The sequence below is a fragment of the Balaenoptera musculus genome, chromosome 5 (assembly GCF_009873245.2).
Source record: "Balaenoptera musculus isolate JJ_BM4_2016_0621 chromosome 5, mBalMus1.pri.v3, whole genome shotgun sequence".
In the NCBI taxonomy this organism is placed as follows: Eukaryota; Metazoa; Chordata; class Mammalia; order Artiodactyla; family Balaenopteridae; genus Balaenoptera; species Balaenoptera musculus.
In genome coordinates this window covers 87,247,362-87,275,108 of record NC_045789.1, presented here as the reverse complement: position 1 = coordinate 87,275,108, position 27,747 = coordinate 87,247,362, and the positions used below count along the sequence as shown (strand labels likewise).

The following is a 27,747-nucleotide window of genomic DNA, read 5'->3' as shown; positions in this document are numbered from 1 at the left end:
TAAAGAAAACATTTAAAATCCTACAGTACCTTGAAAAGTACAGTAGTACAGTACAACCGATGGCATACAGGGGCTGGCATCGAGTGAACAGGAAAGAAGAGTTACTGACTGGCGGAGGGAGAGGAGGTGGGAGATGGTAGAGCTGAAAGATCATCAGCAATAGGAGACGGAGGGCAAGCTGCAATTTCACTCATGCCTGACGTTGATGGAACGTGCGTTTGCATCACTGAAAGTTCACAACTTGAAGGCTCATAGGTAGGGGACTTACTGTACTTTGAAATTGAGGGTAGGTAATTTCCTCCTAGATAATCTCTTCAAGTATTGAAAGGAACACTTGAACAGCTTTGTGCCCTGTAACTCACAGGTGTTATGAACATTTGATTAGTGCTTTGAGCCCAGGGAACCACACTTTGCCGGAAAACAAAAAATTTACCATCCTAAGCTTTAGTTCCAGAACAAATACTTGGTCTTAACTGACTTCAGATTAGGTTAGTAGGCATCTGACTTAGAAGCTTATCTCTTCCATCATACTCCAAGGTTTTTCCATTCCATCAATCACTTTTCCAGTCTCTTGCTGTCAAGAGCATAGGCGTATCATGTTTTACCTGTTGTATAATTTGCCTTTTTATCTTCAGAATTGTCAGTACTATCCAAGGAGGTCATCTGTGTGCAAATGAAGCAATTCTTATTCTCTCATCATTTTCAATTATGAATACCTCTTCTTTTATCTCCATCACAATTCCACTCTTTTTTCAGGAACTGTCAACTCCTACTGCTTTTGCACTTATCAGATACTACATGATCATTAGTATTCATGTAACACCTCAGATTAAGCAGTACCAGGGCCAACATCTTTAGTAATAGAAATGACCCCAGAGCCTGCTGACTCCCATAGCTTTGGTGGGCAAAGTTGACTTGCTTTTGCTCTGATGGGTGTCTTTTAAAAAAGGTATGTTAGTACATTAAAAATTATTAGTTTTTTATTTCCTACACTGGATGCACGACACCTTTTAGGAGACTTCCTTTCTCCACTCAAGCAGAAAGATGGTATGAGGTTTACCACCTTCCCTGGATTAGGTGAGTAATATTCCATGCCTTATTGGCTTTAGGGAGAAAGAATCTTGCCAATGAGTTACTTCCAATGTGTCACTATTTTTTAGTGCTTTAATTTATTCAACAATTTGAGCGCCATATTTATACGCGGAGGCTTCACTGATCAGATACTGGAACCATCATATAAGCAGTATCACTTTGGACGTGTTTCCAAAGTTCTCGGGGCCTCGATTCCTTCGCAAGCTAGTGTGGGGAGTCAGTGGGAAAACATAAAAGGGTTGGTACGCAACGGTGCTTCCACCAAAGGGAGCTCTTTGCATTTCTCCGAGGGGCTTAACCAGGATGAGCAAATGAAGCGGGCTCTCGGATGATGTTCAGTCAGCCCCCGACATTCCAGGGACACGAAGTCAAAGGTGAGAAATCCTACTTGCAACCGCCCTACAGGTCACAGGCGGACCGGAGAAATTCCGTGGGCGGTGCGAGTCGCAAGACAAAGCTCCTCTCGGTTAACCACAGGCTGGAGCTCCCCACTTCTCCACCCCCATCCCTGCTCTCGCTCCACGCCCACCCACAGCCCGCCCGCGTCACAACGTCATCGCCTGGCTGCCGGGTGCAAGGACGCACCGCCCACGGAGGGGGAGCCGGAAGCCGCGAGGGCAGCCGCGCGCGGCGTCCCGGAACCGCGGGAGCCTGAGAGCTCGCGCACCTGGGGAAAAGCGGCAGGAGACAGCGGGCATGCGCGAGGCTGCCGGGCGGCGCAGGCGCGCTGCTGGCCTCACTCGAGGGACCAGATCCGGTTCTCCGGGTTGGAGCGGGGGTGGTGTCGTGGGTTGTCCTGGCTGCCGGGGAGAAGGGGGAGAAAAAGGTGATGCGGAAGGAGCCAGACTCTTAAGAAGGGCGGATTTGCTTCTGGGATGGAGAGGGCCCGGGTGGACGGATCCTAGTGTGCGTCTGTGCTGGGCGCCCCACAGAGTTAGGGATTTGTCGGAAGATGAAATCAATCCACCGTGCAAAGTGCGATGCAATTTTCCTAAGCCAGGAACACGCTTAGAATACACGCCCAGAGCCTGGGGCCAGTTCTCCCCTGGGATGACTACGTATCTGTGTGCCGGACACCGCGCAATGGCTGACCTGTTATTTCAGTCTCCCGCCGCCACCAACAACCCTGTGAGGCGGGTTTATTACGTGGTCCCCAGTTTCCCCTTTGGAAACCTAGGACAGATTATCTTGTCTACAGGTCGCGCAGCTGAAATATCGTGGAGTTGCTCTTTCCACCAGGTTTGTCTGATTCCAAAGCTCACTGCTGCCTATCAGACGCTTGAAGTCCTGAATGGGTGAAAATTAGACAGTAACGACATTCTGTAAATAAATGGTAAATTGTGAGGTTTGGATGTTAAAAGGTATAAATCAGGCTATAGGAGTAGGTAGGTGTCAGGGAAAAGGGGTCAAAGTGGATTTTGAATAGGATTTGGCTGGAGGTGAAAGAAAAGTGAAAGCAACGGCTTGGAGGTGGAACAGGAAACCTGAGAAGAAAAGGAAGCGATTGCTTCAACTGGAACCTTGTCTTTACGTTTGGCTTGCAAATTGTAGCATCTGTAATTCTAGAGATAGGCTTGTCTTCCAAAGCAATGGACTTTCTCTTTTCTGCACCTAGATTTCTGCTCGATGCACAGTGATAACTGTTCCTCTGTTCAGCAAGAAGATGCATTCTGGCCACTCGTTTAACAGCCGGAAACTTTGGTACCCGTGACAAAGATGATACGAGATGGAGGATGTCTTGCCGAACCCTGGCTTGCCTGAGAGAGGTCTCTTTAGTGCTTGCAGGTTCTTCTACTTCTGTAACTCCTTTGTGGCTCCAGTAGTGAGAAGAATAAACAATCATAAGCCCCAATCCAGTACCATCTCAGTGCCAACGTCTATCTTTAAAAGAAAGAAAAAAAGCCCATATCATCTTTGTTTAAAGAAGCTTGGACCCAGTGATTTGTTAATTTGTTCGTGGTTTCATACTGCTATTGAAACAGCAGTAACAGCTTGCTCTGCCCAATTTAACAACTGATTAACTATTACCTTGTATTAGCCTCTAATTGTTTAATGGGTGTAAATTTTATCTGCTAAGCAAGATTGTAAGATGCCCCAGGCAGGGACGGTGTTCTCTGGCTTATATCTCTGAACTGACTTGACTTTTGCAAGTGTCCCTCTTATACCCCCTTGAATCCCCACTACTAAGTACTCTGCCTGGCACATGCTAGGCACTCAGTTAATGTTGATGAAATGTTGCCTTCTGGAGAGCAGAAAACAAGCCTGCTATTTCTTTATATTTTTCTGGCCCTCTAGCACAATTATCTCCTTTTGGAGGACATTCAGCAAATATGTGACTTGATTGCTGTGCCTTTCAGCAGGGGAAATATAATCTCCCTGATGCCTTATAAAGAATTGCCACCTAAACACCGTGTCCCCAAGAAGTCTGTCAAGAAATCATTGTTGATAGATTGATTAGCCTCAAAGAAATTCTTAGTTCTTTTCTGAAATGTGCATCTGTCCTTCCATAGTCAGTGATATTCATGGTTATGTTGGTCAGACTGCCTAAGAAATTATTTGGGAGATTGTGTAATTTGAGTATCTTCTTGACTTGAGAAAACAAACCAATAAAAAACCAAATCAAAACCCTAACCCAACAACAGAGACTCAATAACAAACAGGACCTTTGTGCTTAAGAACCCTATCTGCAAAACAATTTTGTGCCTCTGGAGAGAGAATGTGTGTGTGTGTGTGTGTGTGTGTGTTTGTGTGTGTGGCGTGCTTCTTTTGAGGTACGTGAAGCCAAATGAAATCTGAAACACCGTTTTTCTGTCAACCTATTCAGCTGACAGCAAAGACTCCTTGGGGTGGGGTGCGGTTAGGGAGGTGATGAGTTCAGGTAATGTTTGAACATAGGAGAAGAGAGGCTAGACCAAATCCTTTTGAATATTTACATTCAGTGGCGCTAAATCTGGCACCGTCTCCCATTTTTTAGCTGCGGAAACTGGGGGCAAGTAACAACGTTTCTCAGCCTTAGTTTCCTCTTTTGTAAAATGGGGATGAAAACGATACCACCACCTAACTTTTAGAGTTACAATGTGTACATTTGTAAAGCGCTTAGGACATTGCCTGGCACACTGGCACTTAGCAAGAGCTTTAAGTCTTTGATAAGTAAGTAAAACGCTATGACCTCCACTTCCATACTGCTAGCCTCTTGTAAGCCCCACCTATACCGAAATTCTGGAGACGCCGCTGTTTCCGATTACAAGGTTTTCTGACCTATGCAATTATTTTTGCTGCCATCTGCACGGTTAAAAGTCGCCCAAACGATTTCGGATGTCCGTACTCTTCTCCCCGTCCCCTTGGTTCCGGTTCCCGCTCCCCCTCCCCCGCCGCCTCAGTCGCGGTGGGGGCGTGAATGGGGGAGGGGGACGTGAATGGGGGAAGGGGGCAAGTCCGCCTTCCTCCCCACCCCCTATCTTCGCCGCTCAGCGAAAGCCTTGGAAACCACCCCACGGCTCTCGTCCTACCCGGAACGCCCCCGGGGGCGGGGCTCGAGTGCCGCGCAGGCCCAATGCAGCCCCGTCGCGCCTGCGCAGTGGAGGGGCTGAAGGAGGCGGGGGATTGGTATGCGAGCGAATGTGTGAGGGGAGGAGGCGTCCGGGCCGAGCGTGGTACTACGACGGGCGCGGGCCGGAGGGGGCGGGGGGATGCGCCGCGGCGGCGGCGGCGCGGGCGCTGGGACTGGTGTTTGGAGGCGCCAGAGCAGCGGATCCCAGTCTTGCTGCCGCAGCAGCGCGAGTGTCGCGCGCGGCCTGAAGACGACGTACCTTTTTGCTCCTCACCTTTTTTTTTTTTTTAAATAACCGAAACCAATGAACGCAGCCGGGACCCGAGCTCCAGAGGCCGCCGGTGCCGACGGGACCAGGCTGGAGCCCGACAGGAGCTCGCGTCTGAGGCGGCGGGGGTGGCCCGAGGAGTCGCAGGAGGCGGCCGCGCCTCGCGAAGCGGGCGAGTGGCTGGCGGCCGGGGCGCCGCCGCGCTTTCCCCCCGCTCCTCCTCCGCGTCCTCATCCCGCCACGACGCCCGGCCCGGCCTCGGGCTGGCTGCGGCGGCGGCGGCGCTGGGCTGCGCTGCTGGTCCTCGGGCTGCTGGTGGCAGGCGCGGCGGACGGATGCGAGCTGGTGCCCAGGCACCTCCGCGGACGGCGGGCGGCGGGCTCTGCCGCGGCGGCCGCCTCCTCTCCCGCCGCGGCGGGGGGCGACAGCCCGGCGCTCATGACAGGTGAGGGCCGGGAGGGCGGCGGGCGGGGCTCGGCCGGGCGCTGCGGGACCCCCATCCCCGGGAGGGGCCCGCGCCCTCTGCCCGGCGCCTGCTGTTCGACGGCTCTCGTCAGTGCGCGATGCCCAGCCGGGTGCCCAGACGCCAGCGCCCTGGCAGCTGCTTGGGCGCTGCACTCCGGACGCCTTCCCTCTCCCCCTTGATACCCCGCCCTCGTCAAAGCCTCTCGACGGCAGTCGCTTCCCCGCCCTTAAGTCTGCTCTCCGGTGTTCCACGCTGAGCAATGCGGTGGTTTCTCTTCCGTGCTGCAGAAGAGCCAGCAGGGTCTGCAGGGTACTGGACTGATTTTTTTTTTTTTTTTTTAAACTGCTAGGAGAAGTCAGCAGCAGCAATGCGGTATTGAGACCGCCTTTGGTGCTGCTTTTGCAAAGGCAGCTGGCAGCGAGTCTCACAGGTTCAGAGACCCGCTGAGCACAGTGTCCCGGGGGAGTCTGCTGGAGAGGATTCTTTGAGAGTCATAATACCTAGTGGTATTTAGTGGTTCCTTATTAGTATGCGGAAACCTCTAAGCCTAATGTGGACTTTTTGAGGAGTGGGGAGAAGACCGTTTTAAAGGATGGATAGATAGTATTTGCTGGTGGGAGCATCACTGGGTGCAAAGGGTGCAGAAAGCTGAGCAGGTTACCAGGAATATACCGAAAATTTACCAAGTGCAGGATATTCGGTGCTCGTATTTGAGCAGCACACTTCTGATAGACTGCAACAGCACTTTTTAAAAATATGGAACGTTCTTGAAATTATTGAAAACTGGCGAACATATGTGGTAAGGTGAGGTAGAAAATTGAATCCTTTTAAAGCTTTCCATTGTCATGTACTACTGATAGGTTGTGGTTTAAGTAGTGATGTAAGGATCTTGAAATGATTTCTTTTGGAAAAGTAGTGGAGTTTAAAGTAAGCTTTTTTTTTTGTACTTTATTTTTAAAAGTACTTTGTAGATTTTCTACATAATTGCAGGACTAAAAAGGAAAAAGTAAAGTGGAAAAAGATGACCCATCATTAATTTAACCAAAGTGATAGTCCAACAGGCGTTTGAAAGTTACTAACAGCTGCTGTGAGTGGATGGAGCTCAGGAGCTCTATTCTTTAGAGCAAAGCAGCTATTCTCTGGGTTCTATGACAGGATGTTTACTATTCTAGAGAGGAGGGTGTTGGTAAACTTTCCAAGCTCTTTGGAAGTTGTAGTATATGGAACATAATGATCGGAATATTTAACTTGCTTTACCCTGAAGTATATCAAGCCCTTTAAGTGGAAATTGAAACATCAGACTTATCACTGGGTAATTTTGATAAAACGATTACAGAATGATCAGTATTAGGAGTGTAATAGAGTTTGAGTGAGAGGATAGATTGGATAGTTTTATGCTTGCATAGTCTTATAGTGATTATTGGGAAAGTAGCAAGATAAAACTATAATGTGAAGGTTTAATGCCTCATGCACGAAGGGAAGGAGCAGAATTACTTGGGTTTCTAGAAGCTATAGGAGTGTGGCTCTTGGTTTCTTGAGCAGAAAAGTTTGGTTAATAAATAATTGGCTAGTGTTTTATCACTATGTAGTTGCTAAAAGGGCACATGATTCGGAAAATGTAGTATTAACCACTAACAGTATGTTGTATATCATGTAGATTAGGTCAAGAAAATTACTTAAGATCGAATTTTATTTTAATAAGCTGTTTATAATCCTTCCTTTTGAATTAAATTCCTCTGAGTTATTTATGGTATTGTGAAAAAGGAAAGGTGATTCTTACTGGATGAAAAGTCTGATATATCACACAAAATTAGTTTGTGCTGTAGTGCTTTAAAATAAGTTTACTAAAATAAGATTGACCCTGGAATTTATTTTTAATATTCTTAATAGTCTTTCCCTTTGTTAGAATATTGATTTTTTAAAATAAATTTATTTATTTTTATTTTTGTCTGCATTGGGTCTTCGTTGTGCTCACGGGCTTTTCTCTAGTTGTGGTGAGTGGGCTTCTCATTGCGGTGGCTTCTCTTGTTGCGGAGCACGGCTCTAGGCGTGCGAGCTTAAGTAGTTGTGGCACGCAGGTTCAGTAGTTGCGGCTCGCGGGCTCTAGAGCGCAGGCTCAGTAGTTGTGGCGCACGGGCTTAGTTGCTCCGCGGCATGTGGGATCTTCCCGGACCAGGGCTCGAACCCGTGTCACTTGCATTGGCAGGCGGATTCTTAACCACTGCGCCACCAGGGAAGCCTGAATATTGATTTTTTGAATCATGTAAATCACTTGAAATTTAAGATAATTAAATTACACAGTGTACAAGTTAAATTGGGTTATTTTAATAAGTTTATGTAAATACAGTCAAAGTTAGAGCATACTGAAAATTTCTTTGAATTATATGGTTAGTATGGGGCTCCTTCCTATTCTGATTATATGAATAGTGCTTTCTTTTATGGTTACCATTTGTAAATGTGCTAAACCCAGAACATAATTAATTATTGCTGTTGTACACTTCAGGAAGTAGAACCATAGACTGAACTTAAAAAATACGGTGTTATAACCTAGGCAGTGTTAATGGATAGAAATGGAATAGAGAGTTTCAGTAATGAAACTAAGCTTCATGTGAATGTTGAAAATGGAAAATTCTTGTAAGAATTTTGAGAGAATTACTCTCTCTGGCTCTGTGTTAAAGATGTCATTTACCTGTGAATTCTTAATAGCTCTGAAAATGACAACCAAAGTCACTTTATCTTCTCTTTTTCTCTTCAAATTAGTATTTTAAATACTTACCTTTAGGAACTTCATAAGAGTTTGCCTCTTACTAATAAAATCTAGAAAACAGTCGTTTCCACTGAAGTTTGCCTCTCAGGAGTTTTACTTTATAGGTTTAGTGTATTTTAAGAATAAATTGCCTTTAAATCATCTATTGCATGCTTAGTTTTGAGCAAGTGGGTGTTCTTTTAAAGAGAGAGACTATGTCACATCAAAATAAACAGGCTCATTGTCATAAGAATAAATAACAATACATATATATTTAGGGTTCTTACTTTCAAAGTGATTGAAATTTAAAGCAAGTTAGGGATTGGTGATTGAGTGCTTGTTGATTATAATCTAAAGCAGTGTTTGAATAATTCAAAACATCACTTTATTTTTCTTTTTTGCCTAACAGATTCAGAGTCAATGAATTGATCCCAGTAGGCAGTGATTGATCTCATCCAGATATGGTCCCTGAGAAATAGCTTATGAAAGGGCACACATATATACAATAGACATACACACATGCATAAATATATCGTATGTTTATAGAACACAATTATTTATTCTGACAAAATATATATATTTGTCATATATATGTTATATATATACACATATGTTACTTTGAGTAATATTTTGTGAATTTGCACGTGTTAATGTTTTCATTGTGACAATAGTTAAATTCATAGTGTACTTCACATAGTGTTAGAAAATGTTTTTCCTCCTTTTGTGAAGTTATTCTTTTTGAATTTAGCTTAGGATTTCCTGAAGCTGCCTTTTGATGGCTAGGTCTACTGCTGTATCCTTTTTTTTCCTTTCCCATAGTTTTCATTTGCCAGTCCATTTCTTTTTTTAAAAAAAAAATTTTTTTTTTTTTTTTGATGTGGACCATTTTGAAAGTCTTTATTGAATTTGTTACAACATTGCTTCTGTTTTATGTTTTGGTTTTTTGACCGCGAGGCATGTGGGATTTTAGCTCCCTGACCAGGGATCGAACCTGCCCCCCTGTATTGGTAAGCAACGTCTTAACCACTGGACCGACAGGGAATTCCCATACCAGTCTCTTTCTTTACTAGTCTTTGGCCATTGCTCTAGGTTGTTTTTTCTTTTTCCTGTTGCTGACTACAGAATTAAAGAATATACTCGTATCCCTTCTGATCTAGTCTATTCTGACCATTTAAGAATTGGTAGTAATCTTATTGGTCTGGAAACATTGCATCCCTTGGTACTCTTTTTGAGAATGCTATGGCAGAACTGAGTGGTCTCTGTTGGGAATCCCCTGACACAGGAAAAACTCAGAGGGCCAGCTGGAAAAGTGGGTTCAGTATTTAGTTTAATTTTAACAATAGGATCCACACAGGAATTCTTCAATTTGCTGAAGGCTTGCTTTGTGATTGGATACATGCTAACGTTCTTAGATTAATTTAGACTTTTGAGTAACTGTATCAAGTATTTTGGATATTGTCCTACTCATTGATAATAATGCAGTGTGGAACATTTTTGGAATGATGCATGGAGATCTGTATTTGTGTATAGGGTAGCTAAAGTATGAACTCATTAAGCTAATGTTAAAATTAACAGCTAATAGTATGATTAGCAAGCCATTTTTGATATTCGCCAGAATTTGGACCTTACCTTATTAAGACCTACCTAGGAGATTACTTCTGAATTGATCAGATTTCATCAACCGAGCAATTATTAAGCATATGCCGAATACCATGTAGTACGAATGGGAAAAAATACAAAAGAGACTAAGACATGGGTCTGCCTATTGGGAATAATAGGTATATTTATTAAACCATTACTGGCAGTCAGTATTGTGCTAAGTGCTTTATATACCTCACTGTTTTTGATTGTGAGATTAATTCTGTTAGATAGTTGCTTTCTTCACGTAAGAGATGAGGAAACTGATGCAGGATGATCTTAAGTAACTTGTCCAAGGTTACATTTAGTAAGTAGCAGAGTCGGATGTTGACCTGTGTTTCTCTGATTCCAAAGCTTTGATTCTTAACTGGTATGTTGTATGCTTCCTTATACACACAACTAGACATAATAATGAGATAGACTGTGATTAACAATAACAGACCTAAAAATGTTGGAGAAAGAAAGGCTACTAGAGACTATTACTTGGAGGAGGGTTGGGTTTGAGCTGGACCTTGATGTATAGATAGGACTTGTTGTGGAGACGAGTGAAAAGGCTTTCAGGGAGGAAGCGTATGCAAGAATAAGGAATAAGTTAATAGTTTTCTTTAGAGTTAAGCGTAGGTTGTATGTAGAGTGGCAGAAATGCAAGGAGAAAGAAGGTTTGGCCAAATTATCAAGAGGTTTAATATTCCCTAGTTTATTCCCTGTGTATCAAAATGTCAGCACATCTAAAACTGGGGTACTCAGCCATGTGCTGGGGAGTATGGAAAGCCACAGGAAAGTTATGATACATTTTCTTGGCATATTCATTTTACTAGATTATTATTATTATTTTTTTAAATTTTATTTATTTATTTATTTATTTATGGCTGTGTTGGGTCTTCGTTTCTGTGCGAGGGCTTTCTCTAGTTGCGGCAAGCGGGGGCCACTCTTCGTTGCGGTGCGCGGGCCTCTCACTATTGTGGCCTCTCTTGTTGCGGAGCACACGTTCCAGATGCGCAGGCTCAGTAGTTGTGGCTCACGGGCCTAGTTGCTCCGCGGCATGTGGGATCTTCCCAGACCAGGGCTCGAACCCGTGTCCCCTGCATTAGCAGGCAGATTCTCAACCACTGCGCCACCAGGGAAGCCCTACTAGATTATTTTGAACGCAAACATTAAATATTTAATAGTAATTTAAAACATTTAACAATGCTAAACATGCACAAGTTATGGAAAATGTAAGTTTACTCTAAATTTTAAGGTCAAATGAAAGGCTTAAAAAGGTGTTTTGACCTTTCAGAATGTTTTGTTCGTGAACTTAGAGTTCTAAATCTATTATCCTGTCAGGGGTTGAGAAGCCCTGTGGTTTTTAAACATGGGAGTGACACGACCTCAGTGTTTGAAAAGCTAAGTCTAGGTGGATGGAAGTGAGGAGATAAGAGAGATAAAGAGGCCAATTAGTAAGCTATATAGAAGTGGAGGTCTTGAAAGTTTAAAAGATACAGTGGCTATGAAAATGTTTAGAGGAAATTTTATAAAATTTCCTTTATGGTTAGATTAGAAAGGAATCTATTTATATAAAGTCTAAGAAATAAAAATTGCCTTTAACCTTTAAACTCCTAGAGTTTGTAAAATGACTTAAATTGGTACAAGGCCTTGAAAACAGGCAAGAAGGAACACTTTGTTGTAGAGCGTCTTTATTTCAAATGTGCCTATTTAATTAAAAAATTACTATTTTTGTATATGATTGGACTTATGTGATGATTTACAAACGGTTTATATGAAACTTTTTAGTATTCCATATTTTAAAATTCATGTTTATTCCTTAACAAAGATAACTGTTTCCAGATTGAACTAACATTACGATGCATCAGGGTTGAACTCACCCCCAGCCGCCATTTGAATAACAGTGTCTCAGAGTACTGATATATTATTTGTTTCAAAATTAACTTTTGAATTTCATTGTGTGAATTTCACACTTGATCTGTAGATGATTTCAAATGCCAAATCTAAATGATTTGTTCCTTTCCTTATCCGTCTAGATCTTTATATTAGTAGGTATTCAATCCGGATATTCAATCCGTCTTGACACTTTCTAATCCTACCTTCAGTAACTATTGTCCTTGACTGGTTTCATTGTTGCAGATTTAAGGTTGGTTCTCCCCTAAGCCTGTGTCCTCAGTCTGTGTTCCTCTAGTCTACCTGAACATTTCCTCCTCAGAGAACTTCATTACTAGGAAAGTTCTAAATTGGGGGTGGGGAACCCCAAGCCAATGATTGATTTGACTTTTGGCTTTATTTCATTTGGCCCTTGAGGTGATACTGCACAACCATCATGGCTGCAGTCCTGAGAGTAATTTCCTTTCTGTTAGGCTTTATCAGCCATCTTGTCTAAAGTGAAACAACTTTAGGCTAAGATTAGTTTTAGAATGTTTAATAGTGACTTTTCAGTGTTTTCTTAAGATAGTGGTAACCCTCCCACCCCAGGACCAGGGAACCAGAGTATGACAAACACAGTTTACTTGGACTAGTTCATTTCAGAACTCAGGTGTCTGTATCTGTCCCAGTGTTCTTGCAAATGAATTTATCTTTTTGTGTGCCTGGATCTTGGCCTCTGTAACTTACTCTTTTTCCTCTAGTCATTTTCATTTTCTCTACCTCTCTCTTTGATTTTCCTAAACTTGACATTATATGGAACTGAAAATGTCAAAGAAGATTTTACTGAATTAAGTAAAAACTGGTTTTTAAATTTTGAAAATATTTGAAGTGAGTATCTTATTTAGGTAATTAAAAAATAGTAAGAAACCTCATCACAAACTCCCAGAGTAATGAAAGTGATTCGTAATTGTTTCTTAAGTGATTCTCAATAAGTGAAAAAGGTTTTAAAATCCTTACTTGAAATTTTTTCCTGCTATTCAGCACAGTGTACGGGTCCATGTTATTGCACTCATGTTTTCTTTGCGCTATTGTTTTTCTTTCCTTTCAAAAATATATGATGTTGAGTAATAGATAATCTTAGTTCCCCTTCTTCTTTACTCCTAGTCTCCATCAATAAATCTTTTAATTTTTCCATTAATGACAAGTATGTAATTTTTCCTCTTTTCCTGCTCTGTCATCTTCATCTGTTCTTTCTACTTTGTCACAAACATTCAGACTGTGTTAATCCTTGATATTTCTTTCTTCTGTATTTCTGTGTACCAAATTAAAAAAAAGCTACTCCAGATCTTTGTCCAACTGTGGTACAGGTATCTTTTGCTGTTTGTTGAATTTGCTTTTTTAAATATACCTTGCAGTGTGCATCCAGTATTTGGTTCTAGGTCGGTCGAAATGGATCCTAAAAAACCCAGAGGCTAAAAGTGAGAAAGTCAGGCTTCAGTGAATGTGTGTGTACGCATATAGTTTTGAATATTTTTTAGCGACTGTTTTGTGTCAGAATGATGCAAAGAACTGGGAATATAAAAATTGACCATTTTTATTGTTGCAAGAACAATATAAATTTGAAAATTGCTAGAGAGTGGATCACATAATTTTAAAAAATGTATAAATATCATTTAAAAAAATTGAGGTATAGATGATATACAATATTATATATGTTTCAGGTGTGCAACAGTGATTCACAATTTTCAAAGGTTATACTCCATTTATAGTTATTATAAAATGTTGGCTGTATTCCCTGTGTATCCTTGTAGCTTATTTTATACATAATAGTTTGTACCTCTTAATTCCCCACCCCTATCTTGCCCCTTCCCCCTTCCGTCTCCCCACTGGTAACCACTAGTGCTCTATATCTGTGAGTCTTTCTTGTTTTGTTATATTCACTAATTTTGTTTTTTAAAATTCCACATATAAGTGATATCATACAGTATTTGTCTTTCTCTGACTTACTTCACTTAGCATAATACCCTCCAAGTCCATTCATGTTGTTACAAATGGCAAAATTTCATTCTTTTTTATGGCTGAGTGGTACTCCATTGCCTGTGTGTTTGTGTGTGTGTACACACGCATACATACACACCACATCTTCTTTATCCATTCATCTGTTGATGGACACTTAGGTTGCTTCCATATCTTGGCAATTGTAAATAATGCTGTTGTGAACATTGGGGCGCATGTACCTTTTCAAATTAGTGTTCTCCTTTTTTTTGGATATAAAACCAGGAGTGGAATTTCTGGGTCATACGGTACTTCTATTTTTAGTTTTTTTTTTTTTTTTTTTTTTTTTTAAGATCTTTTGTCATTTTTTCTACTTAAGTTTTGGACAATTTTTCTATTTTTATTTATTATTATTATTATTATTTTAAATTTTTATTTATTTATTTATTTATTTTTTTATGGCTGTGTTGGGTCTTCGTTTCTGTGCGAGGGCTTTCTCTAGTTGTGGCAAGCTGGGGCCACTCTTCATCGCGGTGCGCGGGCCTCTCACTATCGCGGCCTCTCTTGTCTCTTGGAGAGACTGTCTTTTCTCCATTGCATGTTCTTGCCTCCTTTGTCATAGATTAATTGACCATAAGTGCGTGGATTTATTTCCAGGCTCTCTGTTCTGTTCCGTTGATCTATGTGTCTGTTCTTATGCCAGTACCATACTGTTTTAATTACTGTAGCTTTGTAGTAGAGTCTGAAGTCAGGGAGCATGATTCCTCCAGCTCTGTTCTTTCTCAAGATTGTTTTGGCTCTGTGTGTTCCCATACACATTTTAAAAAAATATATATTTTAAAAATTTATTTGGCTGTGTTGGGTCTTAGTTGCGGCACATGGGATCTTTTGTTGTGGCGCGTGGGCTCTTTGTTGTGGCACACGGGCTTGTCTCTAGTTGTGGTGCACGGGCTCTCCAGTTGTGGCGTGCAGGCTCTAGAGCGCATGGGCTCAGTAGTTGCGGTGCATGGGCTTAGTTGCCTCGCGGCACGTGGGATCATAGTTCCCTGACGAGGGATCGAACCTGTGTCCCCTGCATTGGAAGGCGGATTCCCAACCACTGGACCACCAGGGAAGTCCCTCCATACAAATATTAAAACTATTTGTTCTAATTCTGTGAAAAATGCCCTTGGTTTTGATAGAGATTGCAGTGAATCTGTAGATTGCCTTGGGTAGTATGGTCATTTTAACAATATTAATTCTTCCAGTCCATGACCACAGTATACCTTTCCATCTGTTTTTGTTGTCTTCAGTTTCTTTCATCAGTGTCTTACAGTTTTTCGAGTACAAGTCTTTTACCTCCTTAGGTAGATTTATTCTTAGGTATTTTATTCTTTTTGATGCAGTTGTAAATGGGAATGCTTCCTTAATTTCTCTTTCTGATAGTTTGTTGTTAGTCTATAGGAATGCAACAGATTTCTGTGTATTTGTTTTTTAAAAGGAAATGACTAGGTAGCTTATCTAGGAGCGTTCCTGCATTTACTAAAAATATCTTTTAGAATTTTTATTACAAGTGCTTGTTATACATTTGCAGTATTGAAAATAAGTCTCCTTTTCCCTTTCTTTGGAAAAAGGTATAATATAAACAAACATTCTTTTTTGTTCACCCCTTTGTATTACTTCTATTCTTCATTTACAAACAAACCAAAAACTACAAGCAAACAAACAAAAATCCTCAGTGACTTTTATATGCCAGTCACCAAATCAGATGTTTGGAATTCCAGGATTAATAAGCTATTGACTGTGCTTTGTTTTCCAGGAGGAGATATAACCACTTAAAGGGTGATGATACATTGTGATGAGGATATATGGACATTAGGGCATGTGCTGTATTCAGTAAAATTAAATACAAAGTTGGGAGTCCCTAACTTTGATGTGAGGAGGTGGGTTATTAATGAAGATGTCCCCCCTTCCTCACAGTAGGGGTATTCACTGAGACTATATAAGAGTTTGTCAGATAGGGAAAATTATAATGGTGTGAGAGAAGTCAGCTGAGTGGGGAATGACATTGATCATACACATTGGCGTTTGAGAATGCTGGATGGTGATTGTGAATTACCAAATACCCAGGATGGCAGAGTCAGTGGTCAGCCTGCTTGTAGTGTACAAACATTTATATTTGCATGTGGGATTCAAATTTATGCCTGGCATTTGTATGTTTTATCTCATTTAATCCTTGTAGAAGCCTTGTGAAATTGTCATCTCCATAATAAATTATTCCGTATAGTGGAGATTTAGGATTGCTTTCAAATAGTTTATGCCTTAAAAATCCTCCAGTGTCAAGGAGTGTTATGACAAAGCCCAGGCTGTGATTAGAAGTGAATTAGGAAATGAGGCTGGAGAAGTAGCAGAATTAAACTTTTTGATTAATGTTAAGTTCTAGATCTTTATTGTCCAAGGAACTTTATGAGTTCTTTCTTCATTTATCTTGGTAAATAACCAGTTTTTCATTTTTTAAAATTTTGCTATTAAATATTCTGAACTCTTAAAAAATACACATTTAAAATGTATGATTCCTGGGGCTTAAGACAAAGGACTTTTTAAAAAAAATTGGTATTCTCAACAAGTGGGTAATTCCTATTTGTGCTTTGTTTTCATGAATATTCCTTAAGGATGGAATGCAATTTTTAAGAAACATAGCATTTTATATCTTGAATTTTTATTTGGGCTGTAAGTCTGTTCCAACTAGTGTGGTTAAGAGCATAGCCTCTTGACTAGAGCATGATTTCCTGGGCTTGAGGCCCAGTCTGACAGTGGTTTTGTAATTTAGGGTAGGTGATTTAACCTATTAGTACCTAAATTTCCTTATCTCTAAAATGGGTTTAAAGTATAAATGAGTTAATCTATGTAAAGTGCTTAGAGTGTGGCAAGTGTAAGTGTTCAATTACTGTTGACTTTTTTTTAAATCTATAGTTATAGATGTAGGAAAGTTGTAGAAATGTGCTGTGATATATTGAGTATTATTAAAATGTTTTATATGCATTTAGAAAAGTAAGTAGGCATAGTTTGAGTCAGTTCTGTGATCTAAACAACCATTAATGGTCTGATATTAGTTAAAACTTTGTAGAAATACAGAACTAAGTATAGGCAGAGATTGAGGCGTACTGTGGTGTTTTTAAAAAGTCGGTTGCATCATTGTCTTGTTTTGTATCTTTATTATTTTATATTTAAAAGATATGAAGCATTTAGAAGTTGAAATATTAGTCTTAAAAATCTTTAATTTCTGAGTGTAAAGATTTATTATAGGAAAGTTAGAGCATATCGAAAAGTATAAAGTCAACATGTCTACCTCAATAACTAGAAATAATAGTTGTCACATCAGTTAGTCTTTTAAAGATCTGTATATATATTTATATATATTTAATAACAGGCTTATAGGATGATTTTTTCTTAATGTGAAATTACTCAATAAATATTTGAATGTTAAGTATATAACAGGCATATGATAAGTATTTGGGACATAATGATGAACAGGATTGATGAGGTCCTTGTCCCTGTGGAACTTGCATTTTGTTTGGGAAGATAGGGGAAAAAAATAGTATTTTAATTTGCGAGAAATGCTACCAAGGAACAGAAGAGACATAAGATAGAAAAGAATGTGGATGGTGTGGGGACACCTATTAGTTTAGGTAGCCTGGTTGGGGAAGGCTTCTGAGAAGGTCACATTTAAGATGACATCTGAAGGATAATAAAGAGCCAAGTCTGTGAAGAATTAGGGATGAGCATTCCACACAGGGGTGATAGAATGGACAAAGACCTTGAGGCAAGAAAGAATTTGAATTGTTTGAGGAAGTGAGAGAGTATCATTTTGACTGAGCATCTTGAAGGAGTAGAGTAGCATGTGATCTGGCTGTACAGGCAGGAAGGACCAGATGGTACAGAGCCTCATGGACCTTGTTTGGAGTTTATCAGTGGGTGATAGGAAGCAGCTGAAGCATTTTAAGGAGAGGAGTGAAGTGATATGATTTACTTTTTTTTTTTTTTTTCTCCTTTGGCCTGCTGTGTATGTATGTTATGAAAAAAACATAACATAAAATTTACCATCTTAACCATTTTTAAGTGTACAGTTCAGTAGTGTTAAGTATATTCACTACTATCTACTTTCTGTTTCTATGAATTTGACTATTTTAGATACCTCATATAAGTGGAATTATTCAGTATTTGTCTTACTGTGACTAGCTTATGTCACTTAGCATAAGGTCCTTAAAGTTCACCCTTGTTGTATATGACAGGATTTCCTTCTATCTTAAGGCTGAATAATATTCCATTGTATGTTTATACCGCATTTTTTTATATCCATTCATCTGTCGAAGGACACTTGCGTTGCTTTTACCTCTTGGCTATAGTGAATAGTGCTGCTATGAACGTGGGTGGGCAAATATCTCTTTGAGACTCTGCTTTCAATTTTTTGGTGTATATATACTCAGTGGTGGGGTTGCTGGAGCATATGGTAGCTTTTTTTTTTTTTTTTAATTTTTTAAGAAAACTCTGTACTGTTTTCCATGGTGGTCGTACCATTTTACAGTCCCACCAACAGAACACAAGGGTTCTAGTTGCTCCATGATTTACATTTTAAAGATTTCTTTGGCTGCTCTTTGGGGAATGAATTGTTGGGAGCAAGAGTGACCATAGGGAGATTGCCTAGGAGAGTAATTGTTAAGAGTCCAGTTGAGAGTTAATAATGGCTTGGATTAGGATGATAGGAGAAAAGGAAGGGTTAACAAGATGTTTTGGAATTATTGAATAGAATCAATTTGACTTGCTGATGGATTGGGAAACAAGAGTGAAGAAAAGGGAGGAATCAAGGGTAATTCTTAGATTGGTGGTTTCAAGGTTCCCAATGACATCCATGATGCTAATGCAGGTAAGAACGTTTCCTGGAGCCCTCAACATATTTCTTCTCGTGTCTCATAGGTCAGGCCTGGGTTATTGGATAATGGAAATAGGATTTCCCTTGTTTAGAACAATCAAGTTTCATTGTCCCAGGCCTAGGGGAGTGGCCCACCTTCCTGAGCACATTGCTGGCCCATATTTGGACAAAATGGAGGTTCCCTTAGGAAGGAAGAATAGAGGGAGTGACACATAACTAATTAACTTTGTGAGCTTTGGGGAAGCATCTTGACTTCTTTGCTTCATTTGTAAAATGGGAGTATAACTACCTGACAGAGTTGTTGTGAAGACTAAATAAAATAGTGTATTTGAAATGCTTAGCAAGGAATAAATGCTCAACAAATGTCATTTTCTTTACGTCATTCTCCCTCCACCCCATCTTTTTTTTTGACTTTGTATTTCTTTTAATTATGCCACTGTTTTCTGATCAATCAAACTTACAGTCTTGGAATTATATTTGACCTTTTCCCCACTCTTTTCATTTTTATTGCTACGATATTTGTTCTGAACTAAATCATTTGTGTTAGAGGAGGCAATAATCTTATAGCTCATCTTGCATTCTCTTATATTCTAGTTTCATTAATAAAGCTTTTATTATTTTCCACTTATACCAAATTAAATTTAAACATGTTACGAAGTTCATAGTGGACACAAGCTGCTGCTGATCTTCTGCATGTTATAAATATACTCCAGCAAAATTAGGCTACTCCGTGTTCTTTGAACACACCTTATTTCCTCCTTTATTCTTTTCCTTACGTGTTTCCCTCATGCTAGAGTGTCCTCTCAATCTCTCAAGGTCCATTCTAAATGTTTGTTTATTCAGTCAGTAAATATTGATAATATTCTGTGTTCAGCGCACTGTTGTAAGAGTTGGAGATGTCATAGTTGGCAAAAATTGACATGGCTCCTGCTCTTCCGTGTTTCTGTTGTCATAAAGTCTTTCCAGAGTCATCTTTAATTTGAGGGCATGACTTCTTCCACCTTGGAACTTTCTTAACAGATTCTTTATACCCTTCTTACTGCAATTCTGACAGGCAATATCTGTCTACTTATGTTTGTTGTATTATAGTGGTTCTTCTTTAGTTTTTACTCAATTGAGGTATCTTTCTCTTAGAAGTTGTACTATAGTCTTGTAGATACTTTTTGACTTGAAGCTTTGTCTTTGATTGTAATCTGTTATAGTTGATGATACCTTACATTTATATAGTGATTAATCATTTACAAATATCACTTTGATACAGTGTGTCCAGCACTTTAAAATAAGTTAGTCTGGAATATTGCATGATTTAATCATTGACATCTGTTCTGATCCAATATGTCTTTCTTGGTATTGAAAAATTTTGTGTGTTAGGTATTTTTGGGAAGAACTGTAGCACATCTTCATCTGTGACTGCTAACTTCTAATGGAAAAATGTTACAGAATTAACTTTGTTTTTCACTTTTATAGACTGAGCAGTTATAATTAATATATTATTCAGTTGGCTTAAGTCATGAACTCTTCTTTAATTGATAATTTCACATCTTTTTCAAAGAGTTTAGGGAAATTTAAAATGATGTGATTATTAAAAAGGATGGAATTTTATTCAACCTGTAATCTTACAGACTTTAAAAACATTTAAAAAGTGCTGATTAATGTGAAATTAAGAGCAGTAGAAGCAGTAAGTATTAGGCAGGGACTGTGAGATTACAGTGTGTTATTTAGTTGGGGAGTATATTCAACAGATGTTTGAATGCCTACTTCAAACTACTAGACACTTTTTAGGTGCTGGAGAAATATAGAAAACTAAACAAATGAAGTCTCTGCTCTCATTTCACTTTTAATGCTCTGGTTACTTGTCATGCAGTTGTAGTTTTGCTATATACAGTATCTGGTCTTTGAACAAATTGACAACTTCCTCATTTTATGGTTGCCACTGATCCCAGTGTTCACTAGTTCCCAGACTCTTTTGTAGTTGAAGCTAAGTGGTACATTGATTTTATTTATCAATCTCTTTACTCATTTATAATATCAGTTATACAAGTCACGATAAATCTCTCTTGAGTTTTATACAAAGCATATACAAATACATGTTTTCTAAAATCAACTTTAGTACAATACGGTAGACCTAGAACTAGAATCCAGCCTCTATTAACTCCTGGTCCTGTGTTGTTTTTGCCATATGCTATATAATATTTCTTTATGGGACCTAGTTTTTTCTCACTGTCCCTCCCCCCATCCCTCCATCCCTCCCCTGCCCCCCACTGCTTCCTCCTCCCCCAGTCAGTCCACCCATAGCTTGATGCAGCTGCCTCTGCCTGCCATGCCCCCATCTGCTCTCCTGGTGGGTGCTTCTGCCCTCAGCTCATGCTTCTGCCTTGTTAAAGGTGTGTGGTTAGCGTCACGTTTGATGTCTCCTTGGAAGCCTCTTTCTGGGTAGTGCGGCTGTGTGCAAGCATTAGGATATCCGTTTTTCTGAGCCCGTATCTTTGTCAATTTTTATACTTTTATTTGCAGCTCTTGGAGTTTACGTTATCTTCTTTTTTTTAGCTTTTATTAAAAATTTTTTTCTGTAGTCATATGTTTGTTACCATTTGTAGAATCTTAAAAAGAAACCAAAGTTCACATTTTGTGCCTTAACATGTTTAAAAATTTTTACTGTTTTTACCTTTTGACTTTCTGGGGGTCTATTTTAAAATGTCATAGAAACATGCAGGTATGTTGGCCCTCTGAATTTAGTCAAAACACATATGAAAATCTCTGATAAATTGTTTAAACTTGTTTATAAAATTATCAGCTAGCTTTTATGGTGTACTGAAAATTTAGGTTTACATTTTGAAGTCTTTAAAAATTTGTTTTCAGGTACATGGCTGATAGTCATGACATTCATTATAAGCCTTGAATACTGAACTGTTAATAATTAGGACTGTTTTTTTTTCATATTCTAGGTTAGTAAAGGAGTAAACAATTGTTATGATATTGTAGGACCTCCAATTTATAATGAAACAACGTGGGAATAGACTGCTTAGGAAATAAAAGATAATAAGATAAGTCTTTTTTTGTATTCAGTCATTTTTTCCAGATTTCTAGATAAACAGCAGCTGTACTTGTTAAATACAGATTCCAAAGCAAGACATGGTATGTTTATAGATAATACCTTTCTAATCATGCTGAAGATGTTCCTGAAAAATCTTAACCCTACCACAATTTGAAATTGAAGAACTAAGATCCTATGGGAAAAACGGGCTTTGAAGTGAGGATCAACAGACACATGAAAGTCTATTTTTTAAAAATAAATTTATTTATTTATTTATGGCTGCATTGGGTCTTTGAGGCTGCGGCGGGCTTTCTCTAGTTGCAGAGAGCGGGGGCTACTCTTTGTTGTGGTGCGCGGGCTTATCATTGCAGTGGCTTCTTTTGTTGTGGACATGGGCTTTAGGCACACGGGCTTCAGTAGTTGTGGCACGTGGGCTCAGTAGTTGTGGCTCGCAGGCTGTAGAGAGCAGGCTCAGTAGTTGTGGCGCACGGGCTTAGTTGCTCCGTGGCATGTGGGATCTTCCCTGGCCAGGCCTTGAACCTGTGTCCCCTGCATTGGCAGGAGGATTCTTAACCACTGTGCCACCAGGGAAGTCCTCTAGATCATTTTTATGTGGAGATAGTAAATAATATGTCGTATTTTTATGGGTAATAGAAAATATTTTTACAATATCTGCTAAATACATACTCCTCAGTAGCTAATTATTTCAAGCTATATCTTTATTGAAACCTTTTATTTTAAACTTGCTTGATATAAAATAATGATAACTTCACAATTTTAAGAGTTTTCTGACCTCCTTGGGTCTGTGATTTGTTGTCTTTATTTAATTTTGGAAAATGTCAACTGTTATCTTTTGAGATAATTCTGTTCTATTTTTCTTCATTGGGACTCCAATTAAGTGTATGTTAGACCATTTGATATTGTCCCACAATCATTGGGTGCTTTCTTCTGGTTTCTTTTTTTTTTTTTAAACACCCTTGTTTTCTCTCTTTGTTTCACTTATAGTTTCCATATCTCTGCTGAAATCCCCCATCTGTTCATACATATTATCCAGATCCTTTTGCATAGTAATCTTTTCCTCTAGGTCTTTTAACATGTTAATCATAGTTATTCTGGCATCTCTGTCTGACAGTTCTAACATCAGGGTCATCTCTGTGTTTGGTTCTGTTGTTTGCTTTATCTCTTGACAATGAATTTGTTTTTCCTTTTTTGTGTGTCTCATCATTTTTGATTGGATGACAGAACAGTTGAGACTGAGGACATAAATGTTGCATATGTCCAGAAAGGGGTATGTTTCTTCTATTAGACAATTAGTATGGTAGTTTGAGTTAGTTTTGTCACTAGTTGAGCTGGGTGTGGCTCTGTTGTTACTATTGTCATGTTCAGTGCACCACAGACCTGAAATTTCCCCAGTGGAGTATTGCTTTTACTTGGTGTTTTCTGTGGCCTGAGTATTGTTCCTGCTCCACTGGCAACTATCCACAGCATGGCTGTGCTACAGAGAGGCCCTCTTTGTGTGTGCTACTGTGGGAGTGGAGGAGTTCTTGGTTCTCCTGATTTGCCTTCAGCTTTAGGTAGAGCTTTTGAGCTTGGACCTTGGCAGTGGGCAGCTAAACTCTGAGGAGGGAGGAGTTAGACTTGAGAGAGTTTCCTGTCTTTTGCCAAGGGGTAGCTAACTGCTTAGCTGCGGTATGGGATCCTGGGCCAAGTGGGTTTCTTGTCTTTCTCCTGAGGTAGTGGGATTTTACTTCTGCCTCTCCTTTAGGAGCAGTGCATCTTTGCCTGGGCCCTGGGGATAGGAGAATTTCTCAACTCTATCCCAGAGGTAAATACCTGCTTCTTCTGGTCTGTGCTTCTCTCTCAGACTCTAATACTGATTTTTGGTATATGTCTCTTTGCTAATGTTTTCCTTCCAGGTTTTGGATTCTGTTCTCTTATCCTGGTACTCAGTTGTATTCCCTGTCTAGGTCTTGACTTCCTGTTGATAATTCTTTGCTGCCCAGACCCCCATGGTCTAACTAAATTCCTAGTCTTGTGCTCCCTCTGCATTCTGTTCAGGTTGAGTCATCAACATTACTGAAGTAGGGTACTTACTGAAAAGACAGTAAGGTTTTCAGTTAATTCTGTGATTCAGAAATTGCCAATTATTCTAGTTAATCTACTTGACTGTGTATTATACTTAACCCTCTGGACCTTGGATTGTTGTGTAATTTGTACCAAAAAGTTTCTAATGAGGATTCCATCTTCTCCTTGGTTGATTTCACAATCTAACGGTTGTTACAGTTTTTATTCTTCATTGCTCACCTGTGGTGTAGAGTGTATGGTTTTGTAGAGATTGAGTCAGATGACCTGGGTTTAAATTCCTATTTCACCATTTCTTTTATCTGCTTGTCTATTTATCCATAAAATATTTATTGACTAACTTTTCTATTCTGGTTGCAGAGTCATTACTATGACTTCTGGCAGATTTAATTTATTGAGCACAGTCATTATGTTAAATAAGTGTTTTTCATAGGTTCACATTTAATTCTTCCAACAGCTCTGTAAGAGCAGTAGCTATTTTTGTTTTTGTTTTGTTTTGTAGTAATTATATGAGGAAATATTGAGTAATTATTTTAGGAAACTGAAGGCCTGAATAGTTAAGAATCATGTCCACTGCCTCTAGATAGTAAGAGAAGCAAACCTTCCACAAACATTAGTAATGTTTATCTGATGGATACTTCATAATATACTTAACTTTTCCTCTATTAGAAACATACTTTAAGTTTTGTAAGTAATGATTCAGCCGGACTCCTAGGAGCTATACTTGATTGTTCTGAGTTCTCATGTCCCACATCCTGACCATCTGTCAGTAAATACTATGGGTTCTAACTACCCACTATGTTTTGAGTTTCTCTACTTTTCTCTATTCCCATTGCCATCACTCTAGTCCAGGCCACCATTACCCCCAACTGAGATTCCTGCAGTAGCTTCCTAACTTCTTGTTATTGCTCTTGACCTTTGACAGTCTGTCCCCTCAGAAGCCTCTAAAAATGCACATAAGATCATTTTCTTCCCCATTCAGTGGCTTTACTTTGTCATTATAATAAAATAGCAACTTTTTACCCTGGTCTGCAAATCCCTGCTTGTTCTGGCCCCTACCTACCTCTCCGCATCTCTTTTTGCCATTTTATCCCACACTGAGTTCCTTTGTGCTGCTAGAATATGCCAAACTCTTTCCCTGTTTCTAAGTCTTAGCACTTGAGGTTTTCTGTGTTTACTGTTCCTCTGTTCCTCATCAGCTTTTTTGCGTGGCTGACTTTAGTGTTTGGTTTTGCATCGTTTTCAGAAAGATGTTTTTTGGTGATCACCTATAGGGGCAGTCTCCTTCCTATCTTCAATAAATTCATAAATCACTTTTAATACTTAGATACACTTATAACTAGAAATTATATTTTGATATATTTATTAACTTGCTATCTGTACTTGCCCAAAGAAATGTAAGCTCCTAAAAATTGGACCCCTGTCTGTCTTGTTTGTATATTACCTAAATAGTGTCTAATATGTCATAGGTAATCCATGAAACTTTTTGGATGATGCATGTCTTGATTCATGCCTTTTGTGCATAAGCCTTTTTCTGTATTTTGATCTTTTCTCCCCTGAAGCTAGAAAGCCAAAGTAGAATTAAGCTAAGGGAAATGTTTACTGTATTTTTAACCATATGTGGTCATTTAAACTTTTCAGAAATGATTTCCTCTCTTTTTATTTAGATCTTACGATACTTAAAATGAGTGCTGGGCCATCTCAATTTTCATTCTTCTTTTATATAGTTTTTTTTATTATGAACTTGGAAAATACAGACAAGTGTAGCAAAGAGAATAAAACAAATTTCACCCTCAGAACCACTTTGGTATTGTTCTGTGTTATATACAGTATTCCTGTATGTATATAGTTGCAGTCCTCTTAGATGCAATTTTGCATCTTGCTTTTAAAAATCTAACATTCTGAGCTTTTTCGTAACTGTTAAATGGAATAGAAGACATATTTACTTGTTCTTATTGTTGGATAGATTCCCATTGTTAAATAGATTGTCTTCAGTTTTTCCACTAAAAATGTTGTTATAAACATTTATGCGCAGAAACCTGTCTGGCATTTTGGATTTTAAGGGTACGTTCCCAATAGCATACTATTAGATTAAAAGGTATGAATATTTTAAGATTTAAAAAATATGTATTACTGGCCGTGTATGTATATTTTTGCCTAATTCATATATTACTGCCAAATTGCTTCCTGGAAGGATTGTGTTTTTGAGTGCCCATTGGTGTTTTCATTGAAAAAGAATCTTTGCTATTTTGGGTGAAATATCATGTTTCATTTCTTTAATTATTATAGTTGGAATGTTTTCCCCTTTGTGTATTGTTAAATACATCGTCCCTCGTGATCAGTGGCCCTGACAACAGATCTCTTAAACTAATGAGAGGATGAAACCTGATTCTTTCCTGACATTCCATTTTTGTGACTCTTGTAAAAGTGTGATATTAAAAGGGTTGCCCTTTCCGATAGATTATTTATGCTTCCATTTTTTCCAATTTTGTTAAAGTTTTAGCTAATCATAGTTTTCCCCCCTCCTTTTAATTCTGATTTAATCCGGAACCTAGTTTCTTGAATTTCTTGAATTTAGCAACTCAAATTTCTGACCAGTAAGTTACCATGAATATTACAAATGTTGGTTGCCTTTATTTTCTGTTGTAAGTTCCTCTTGACTATTCACTACTCTCTAAATGGTGATGTCCATGATACCTAATTGCATAGTTAGTCTGAAGTTTGTGTTATTCTTCTCTTTTTATGACTTGAACTATAATATGTAAGTCTAGGAACTAGCTGTGTGTCTCTTCCACCATGGGGACTGGTGATCAGAGAAAACTGCAGAGTGAGAAAAAAGAGGGGTAGGGAGTAAAGATAGGCTTGGAATAAAAGAAAAACTAGGCTTTAGAGTGGAAAAACTAGGCTTTAGAGTGGAAAAACTAGGCTTTAGAGTAATGTAAACCTGCATTTTATTTGTGTATCATTTACTAACTTAAAGTTTCTGTGCCTCAGTTTCTTTCTTGGGGAAAAAAGGAGATGATAATTCCTATCTTTCAAGGTCACAGTAAGGATCAAATTATACACACACATAGTATGTATATACCTGTGCTGTGTAATATATTATATGGTGTTCAGTAAATAGCTGTTTTTTCCCTTTGGAAATAGAGGGATTGTCATGATGTCTGAGAGGACCATATTGTATAAACACAGGTGTGAGTTGTACGAGCATATTTTAGGACATTGTCTGAGATGCCGAACATACACAGTAAGTTACGTTGTGGTGAGCAAAACACTTCAACAGATTTGTTCTCTGTAACCAAGCTGTAGTGGAAATATAATTGTATAATTAAAATAAAGTATGAAAAAACTCTTTGAAGTTTAATTTAAAATGAAAACTTCCTGCTACATTTATTAATTTTTTGGAAGGAGACTTAATGCTGTATCAAATAATGCTTCTTTGGTAATTGAAGGAAAAAAAGCAGCATGTAGGATACTGGAGAACTGTTGCTGTACTGTGAGGTATGTAAATCTGCAAGATTGTGTCTTTTGATAGGATGTTGATAACTTAATTTCATGCTAGATGCCCATCCAGTGGATCCTCAGCATTTATCTTATTCTCTGAAAAGTATTGTTGAAGTAGGATTATCAAAATATCCCCTGGGTTAACACCTGGCAAATGGATAACCGTCTCAGCAAACCAAGCAAGTCACCTCAAATGGGACTGGAATAATGGGATTAGATGCTTGAGTTCTTTACATTCCTCTTCTGGAAGAGAAGATGCTTGCTCTAGAATTCAGTCAAACGCAGCTGGGCTTAAGAGTTACAACTTTTTTTTCCTTAATATTTATTTATTTGGCTGTGCTGGGTTTTAGTTGCGGCACGCAGGATCTTCGTTGCGGCAGCATGCAGGATCTTTTAGTTGCGGCATGCGGGATCTAGTTCCCTGACCAGGGGTCGAACCCAGGCCCCCTGCATTGGGAGCGCAGAGTCTTAACCACTGGACCACCAGGGAAGTCCGAAGAGTTACAACTTTTTAATGAGCCAGTTCCTGGAGAACATTCCTGAGTCCCTTCTTTGTGCTGTACTCTGTGCCAGTTCTGGGAGAGGGGAGTTGAGGTATTTATAACC

General features: G+C 39.3%; 2 protein-coding genes across 3 annotated transcripts in view; both read left to right on the top strand.

The window, feature by feature from the left end:
- Positions 1–243: 243 nt before the first annotated feature.
- On the top strand, positions 244–3,567 carry LOC118895778. Its single transcript, XM_036853307.1, has 2 exons — positions 244–2,331; positions 2,708–3,567. Exons 1-2 carry the CDS (start codon positions 1,789–1,791, stop codon positions 2,801–2,803), a joined length of 639 nt encoding a protein of 212 aa, XP_036709202.1. The 5' UTR covers positions 244–1,788; the 3' UTR covers positions 2,804–3,567.
- A 1,194-nt stretch (positions 3,568–4,761) lies between these two features.
- Positions 4,762–27,747, top strand: part of STIM2 (stromal interaction molecule 2) — a 162,440-nt gene continuing 139,454 nt past the window's right edge. The window contains exon 1 of one of the 2 annotated variants that reach the window (XM_036853686.1): positions 4,762–5,355. In XM_036853686.1, the coding sequence (XP_036709581.1) occupies positions 4,947–5,355 (409 nt within the window). In that variant the 5' untranslated portion in view covers positions 4,762–4,946. Of the gene's footprint in view, positions 5,356–5,609; positions 5,686–27,747 lie in introns of those variants that run through there. The other variant, XM_036853687.1, reaches the window with a different exon arrangement.